This window comes from Brassica napus, chromosome C7 (assembly GCF_020379485.1).
Source record: "Brassica napus cultivar Da-Ae chromosome C7, Da-Ae, whole genome shotgun sequence".
NCBI lineage: Eukaryota > Viridiplantae > Streptophyta > Magnoliopsida > Brassicales > Brassicaceae > Brassica > Brassica napus.
In genome coordinates this window covers 37,675,059-37,682,366 of record NC_063450.1, presented here as the reverse complement: position 1 = coordinate 37,682,366, position 7,308 = coordinate 37,675,059, and the positions used below count along the sequence as shown (strand labels likewise).

Genomic DNA, 7,308 nt, shown 5'->3' with positions numbered 1-7,308 from the left:
AAGATCTTATCACGTTTTTACATTCTTTTTTTTTACTTTTCAAAATTACTTCATTAATTTTATTTACCATTATAATTCAATGTCATTTATTTTACGTATTAACCATAATAATTTCACGTGTCAAAATGAAATTACTCCATTAGTGACAAGAAGTCAAACCGGTTAACAAATTTATTTTTATTTGTTTACTAGATCATTTAGACATGGTCATTCATGTATTCGTTCAGATACATATCAATATTTATGGATATCGAGTTTTTAGATTTAAAGTTAAACTATGTTCGGGTATTATAAAATTTCGAACATGGTTCAAGTTGGATTCTTCCGGATCCGGGTAAATTTGTAGGAACCTAAAAATATCAAAATAACTTATATGTTTTAAGAATATCACTAAAAAATTTATAAAAAGATAAAAATAAAACCCGCACGGATGTGCGGGTCAAGCTCTAGTGTAACTTTTAAAATCTATGACATTCATATACGACTTTCATTTTGTTAATATAGTTCATTTCGAATTTAAACTAATACTCCGGTTAATTACTAAGAATATGCTATACATATACATAATTGACCAAATATATTCAGGTTATGTGAGTATTATGCTCCTTTATCTCCCCCCCTTTTCTCTTTTTTTTTCGGTTTCAGTTTGCCTCCGAAGGCAGTGTTGTTTTTGGGGCCTACCCCTTCTTGTTTACTTTCTTGAAACCCATGATAGTGAAATTGCACTCTCTACACTCCACTTTACATATAATTAGGTATATACCATTGACTACTGTATTTAACTACACAACAAATGATAAAGACACAGATGCTCCTATTGATTAAAGACACAGATGCAACAATCCTACTTCTATCAACATTACAAAAGGGCTGATATGTATTTTTGCTCTGAACGAAATCACTATTTGGCCCAATTTAATATTAGTCAAGGTAGATACCTAATATATGCATTCTTATAGTGTTTTGACCCAATTAACTCAAAAAAAAACTCAGCGTTAAAAAGAAAAAGTTAAATATATTTCTAAACACTAAAGGCTTCTATAAAGTTCTTTTATGGTTGAAGAGTTTTGGATCTGTAAGCCTAGGCATAGGCATTTCAGCAATAACCTGAACTCCGAATCCCAAAAACTTTGAATCGTGAACCAAAATATATCGCAGTAAAAGGTATTCTCTCTGTTTCAATATAGATGATGTTTTAGAAAGACTATTTTATTTCAATTTAGACGAAGTTTTAAAATTTTAAAGTTAACTTTAACTTTATTAGAAATTGTTCAATCAATTACATTTTACTGTCTCTTTTATAATTGGTTAACTGATTTTATAGTTATATCTTTAAAATATCTTTCTATAGAAATGTAATTTTTTTAATCTTTGTGCACTATTACAAAAGATAAATATTATGAAATGGAATGGAGGGAGTATTAAGTTAGAAGAGAGTGAATACCTAAACGTGAACGGATATAATACATAACCGGACATGTATACTTTTATCCTAAATCTTTAATACACTTCTCTCATTCTCCCTTGTCCATTAGTGATATCAAGATGAGAAAATCGATTGGTTAAGCTCTATCTCTGTCTTGTCTTTGTGCCTAGTCACTGAGTTTTTCTCTAGTCTCTTGATTTTTTCTCTGCCATTTCATTGAAGCTATGCCAACCCCCGAGTTACCAAGAGATTCAAGCGCCGAAGGGTCGTGTTCAAAACGTCACTGGCAGTCTGGAGTTTTTTGCTTGGTGGGTTTGTGTTGAAGTCTTTCATCTTCCCCAACCTCGATTACAGAACCGCGTCTAAAACCAAAAGACACTACTTTCGGACTAATTCTTGTTCACATAATCTCTAATAACGGGCTTTAACTAGGCCCATGATATCACCAAGGCCCAACACAAGGAAGAGGATCCTAGTTTAGCAAAGCATTGTGTCAAAAATCACTGTAGAAGACGATAAAAAAGAAAGGTTTGAATCAGTCTTGCCACGGATCACTCTCTGCCCTAACTTCAGATGGCTCAATTACTTCTGCTTCTCCATCTTTTGTGTCATCTCCTTCATTCACAATCTTGCTTCCTTCTTCTTCAACGCGTCCCCATCTTCCTCCAACAGCCATAGCCATCATCTCATAAATCTTGTTCCCCAGCTCGGCCGGACTATCAGGCTGCTCAGACAAACACATCAAAAGTGAGCAAAAACAATCGAAAACACTACTAGAAAACAAGAAAGCCAAAGAACTTATGGTAGATCACTTACAGTGAATCCACTCGAGATTATAGCAGTGTCAAACAAGAGATCAACCACTCTTGTGGCTTCACTGCTCTCAGGTGCATTCTTACAAGCCGCCTGCACAAATATATGCAAAAACAAACTCCATTACGCTGTTTCGTAATAACAGGAGATTTTAGAGAGGAGATGAAACACTTACATTCAAGTCTTTGATGATAGGATGATCTGGATTGATCTCTAGTATCCTCCTACCTCTCATGAACTCCAAGCTTGAAGTGTCTCCAAGAGCTTGTGCCTTCATTAACCTTTCCATGTTAGCCGACCACCCGAATTTGCCTGAGACAAGCACACAGGGAGAAGAGCTCAAACGGTTTGAGACTTGGACTTTGGCAACTTTGTCACCGAGCTGTTGCTTCATCCAGTCACAAAGAAGATTAAACTCTTGTTTAGCTTCCCTATCCTTGACTTCATCTTCATCACCTGTCAAAAAAAAATGGCGCCAAACTCTGTTAAAAAAAGATATTTCAAACTGATTGAAACAAGAACTGCTAACAAACACTTACCAAGTTCCAAATCTTCTTTGCTGATATCAACAAACTTCTTTTCTTTGTAGGTTTGTAAGTTCTGAATAGCAACTTCATCGATAGGTTCAACCAAGTATAGAACCTACAATATAATGAAAACAAATATCAAGAGAAAAGCCAAGTTGAGAAACTAATCTCGAATCATTTGTACCTCAATGTCCTTTTGAATGAGCTTCTCCAAGAACGGAGCTGACTTGGCACTTTTGAGGCTGTCAGTGGCAAGGTAGTAGATAGCCTTTTGGTTCTCTCCCATGTTCTCGATGTACTCATCCAAACTCGTCAACTCCTCTTCGTTCTTGGAACTGTAGAATCTGAGCAACGGTGTGATACGCTTGTGGTTGCCAGTGTCTTCAATACAACCCAGTTTAAGGAATTTACCAAAGTTCTCCCAGAACTTTTTGTAATCCTGAAACCATTCGTACCAAACCAAAATGAATATCAAATTGAATGAGCTTAAGTGGAGAAAATGGGTTTAACGAGGATACACGTACCTCTTTGTTTTCACTCTCGGAGATTTCTTGAATCATGTCGAAAGTCTTCCTAATGAGCCTCTTTCTCATGATTCTTACCTGAAATGTTATTACAAGATGTGTGTTAATATGAAGGTGTGTGATTCATATAACTGTGGCACCACTTACGATTCTGCTTTCTTGGAGAATTTCACGTGAGACGTTGAGAGGAAGATCATTTGAGTCCACAACACCCTTCACAAAGCTCAAGTATCTTGGGAACTATAAACAGATAATGAAACATGTTATAACAAACAAAAAGAATGGAACCATCGGAGACACAATGTGGTTCTATGTTTTAAACTCACCAGCTCTCCATCAAAGTCATCAGAGATAAACACACGCTTCACATGGAGGCGAATGTTCTTTGTCTTCGGATTGGTAACGTCCTCGTTGTTAAGAGGACCCATCCCAGGGATGTATAGAATGCTCCTGAACTCAACCTCTCCCTTTTGAGAAACAAGAAAATTACACAAACTATAAGCATCCAATCAAAGGAATGATATTTATATATAATGAATAGTATAAGCACCTACCTCAGTTGTGAAGTGGTTGTGAGCGAGTGGATCCAAAAACTCATTGAATGCCTTCTTGTAAAACTCATTGTACTCCTCCTTTGTCACTTCCTTTGAGTTTCGCATCTATTTTAAAGGTCAAAAAACAATAATCTAGTGAGCATGTCAGAACTCATAAAGGACCAAGACAAACACACACATTAAAAGTGCTCAAGGCTCACCCATAACGGTTTTGTTTCATTGGCTAGCTCCCAATCCCAGTACTTCTCAGTTTTAGTAGTCTTCTTCTTCTTGGGCTCTCCCTGGAATCAAACAAGAAACGAGGTCATGTTAATAGCTAAGGAAAGTGAAGGACAGTGTTTGGCTGCGTGACAGTTTACAGAATATTTTACCTCTTCTTCTCCTTCCTTAGCTGGTTCTTCCTCTTCAACCTAATTCAAAACACGTTTGCAGTGTTAATACATTCTTTGTGATTGCAATAAGTGACGAGGTTCTTGACGCTCACCTCAACAGTCCTTGATTTCTCCTGCCAAGTGTAAATGGGAAACCCAACGAACTGAGAGTAGTTCTTCACAAGGTTCTTGATTCTTGTAGACTCCGCAAATTCGTATTTATCATCCTCCTGCAGCCAGGAGTAACCAGTCACATTAACAATAAGAGATCTCAACGCATCAATTGAAAGAATATTAAATAAAAAAAAGTACCCTTAGATACAAAGTTATTTGCGTTCCACGGCGCAGAAAGTTGTCAGGGTCTGTTTCTTCTCTGATCACATATGAGCTACTATCAGCTACCGACTCCCAAACATATTGCTTGTCAGATTTGGGGCTTTTGGTGGACACAACAACCTGAAAGCACAGACAAACTATAAGTCCACCACTCCTCTTCAGAAGACATTACGTGAAAAAAAAAAGATTTATAAAGTATTCACCTTTTCAGCAACTAAGAAAGCAGAGTAAAACCCAACACCAAACTGTCCTATCAAACCGTTGTCAGCACCAAGGTCCTTGTTTTCCTGAACAACATAGAGAGACACTATAACAATGAATCCAAAGACTTGACATCGAGATAGATCTAATAGCAACTAATATGCAGAGAGGTACCTTAAGAGCCTTCAAGAATTTGGAAGTACCACTCTGAGCAATAGTTCCAAGGCAGTCTATAAGTTCTTCCTTTGTCATTCCAATACCAGTATCACTACATTATTCACATCAATCTCTTTAAGTAATCATTCTTATATAACTAACCGTTAATACTCAAAAGAGAATTAAATCATTACGTAATGGTGATGGTGCCGTTATCAGGATCAGGCTTGATACGGATCTCAAGGTCACCACCATCTCCAAGCAAGGCAGGCTCCGTCACACTCAAGAACCTCAGCTTATCCAACGCATCACTTGCGTTACTGTAAACATACCACAAAACACACAATCAAAATCATATTTTTTTTACAGAAACACACACACAATCCAATTCTGAAAACGAATCCATTAACTCACCTTACAAGCTCCCTGAGGAACACCTCCTTGTGACTGTACAAGCTATGAACAATCAAATCCAACAACCTGCTAACCTGCGAACGAGATTCAAATCCAAAGTCTCAAACTTTATCCATTTCGAGACATGCCCACAAGTAAAAGATCGAAACTTTTTTTTTTTGAGGGAGCTAACCTCGGCTTGGTACTCGAACTTCTCGCCGGACCCTTCTTCATCAGTCGTCTCTTTCTCCGCCACGGCGGCGTCGCACTTGACGGCGAAGCGGTTACATCTCTTCTCCAGATTCCAGCTGCAGGAAACGCCGGTTCTTAGACTGCCGCCGCGAGGGAGAAACGAGGTTCTGAGATGAGAGAGGCGAGGTTGGTTTGCTGGAGTGAATGGAACAGAGGTCAAAGGGGTCGTGTAGAGGCTTCTACTCAGAGCAGGGGCCATTTTAGATACACAGAGAGAGAGAGAGAGAGGTTTGAAGATCTCAAACTCTTATCTGTAGGGAGAAGAGTTGTGAAAAAGTTGAAGGAGAAAACCCTACTCGAGGTTTAAGAAGCGTTTACCAGAAGAAGGGTGTTTCGAGAGTGTGAGAGCATTATCCGTTCGTTTCGCACGCGCCTCTTGGTCACATAAAGAAAAATTAGAAATACGGTGGTAGTCACGCTCTTACGGTGCGAGTATAAGGTGACTGACATGTAGAAAGCCTATTGGGCCTTGTATGTTTAAAGAAACTGGGTCTGACTCTGAACTATGCTATGATCCGAAAAACTGAACCAAATCCGAAAACGAAAAAACTATTCGAAATTTAAATCGAAACATGTATATATCTAAATGGATCAAAAATTTAATATCTAAATGATTTAGGTCAACTCCAACAAAACATCAAATATCTAAATGGTTCAGGTCAGTCAAACTCCAACAAAACACTAAAATAAACTTTATATCACCAAATTTGGTGTAATGTGGTATAACACTATTCATTACAAAAAAATATTTTAAATATATATTTTATTATATTTCATTTAATAATATAGTTCAATTACTATTAAATTTATAAGAAAATTTGCCACAAATATCACATTCATAGTATCATTTTTCATGTTTACACTAACCATTTTTACCATTATTTTTAATAAAAGGTAAAAAATATTTATACCCCTAGGGTTAACTAATCTAGACTTAGAGTTTAGAGTTGAATGGTGGATAGGATTTTTGGAATGTAAAAGTTAGGATTTAATAAATATATAAATAAATACTTAAAAATATAAAAAAAAAATTAAAAATAGTTTCAAACATAATTTCCGATTTTCAAAAAGAAATTTTGAAGAAAAAAAATTCAAACAAAAAAAATTATAAAAAAAATCAAATTTGAAAAAGTATAATTCGAAAACATAAAAAATTATTTTCTTATTTATTATTTATTATATATATATAGAGAACAATGGTATAAACGTCTTTTGCCACTTAATAAATAATGTACTTTTGAAAATATCTACTTAGTAGTGGTAAAGATGAATAATGCTACCTTGAAAATGGTAAACATGAAATTCCCTCTACTTTATATTACAAATCAAATAGTTTATTAAGTTTTGTGTATTATTATAAAAATATATGAGAATTATAATCAATTTTTAAAAAATATTATCAAAATTTTCTAAGTTTTTATCGGGTCAACCTGTGCAAGTTCACGGGTTAATGGCAGGATTTTTGGTTTAATCAGATTTTTAATTAATAGGTTTTCATTAAATCTAAATTTGTGGAAACATATCAGTTGGTAGAATCATGATAGAATGTTACATGAAGAATATAAGCCCGTCCATATTATATACGGCCACCACTTTACTGGTCCAATTGAAGGTCCGAATCAGATATGAAAACAATGCGTATATCTTAATTCGTCAATAAACTACACATGTACTCCTACTAAAATGAGTTAAATAATTTTCAAAAATAAATTTTTTTTTCGTACCATTTAAATGTTTCACGATTGGTTTCAGTTT

The 7,308-nt window shown here is 35.5% G+C and overlaps 1 protein-coding gene across 1 annotated transcript; it reads right to left on the bottom strand.

Annotated features, from left to right (window-relative positions):
* Positions 1–1,789: 1,789 nt before the first annotated feature.
* LOC106452909 (heat shock protein 90-5, chloroplastic) lies at positions 1,790–5,897 on the bottom strand. The gene is made up of 18 exons (XM_013895102.3): positions 5,495–5,897; positions 5,323–5,396; positions 5,103–5,228; positions 4,927–5,020; positions 4,755–4,838; positions 4,528–4,671; positions 4,329–4,445; positions 4,216–4,254; positions 4,045–4,125; positions 3,845–3,949; positions 3,617–3,757; positions 3,438–3,530; positions 3,291–3,368; positions 2,951–3,205; positions 2,779–2,881; positions 2,415–2,695; positions 2,243–2,332; positions 1,790–2,150 (listed from the first exon to the last, which is right to left on the bottom strand). The coding sequence occupies exons 1-18, from the start codon at positions 5,750–5,752 to the stop codon at positions 1,962–1,964; spliced, it is 2,352 nt and encodes a 783-aa protein (XP_013750556.1). The 5' UTR covers positions 5,753–5,897; the 3' UTR covers positions 1,790–1,961.
* Between the last annotated feature and the right edge of the window lie 1,411 nt (positions 5,898–7,308).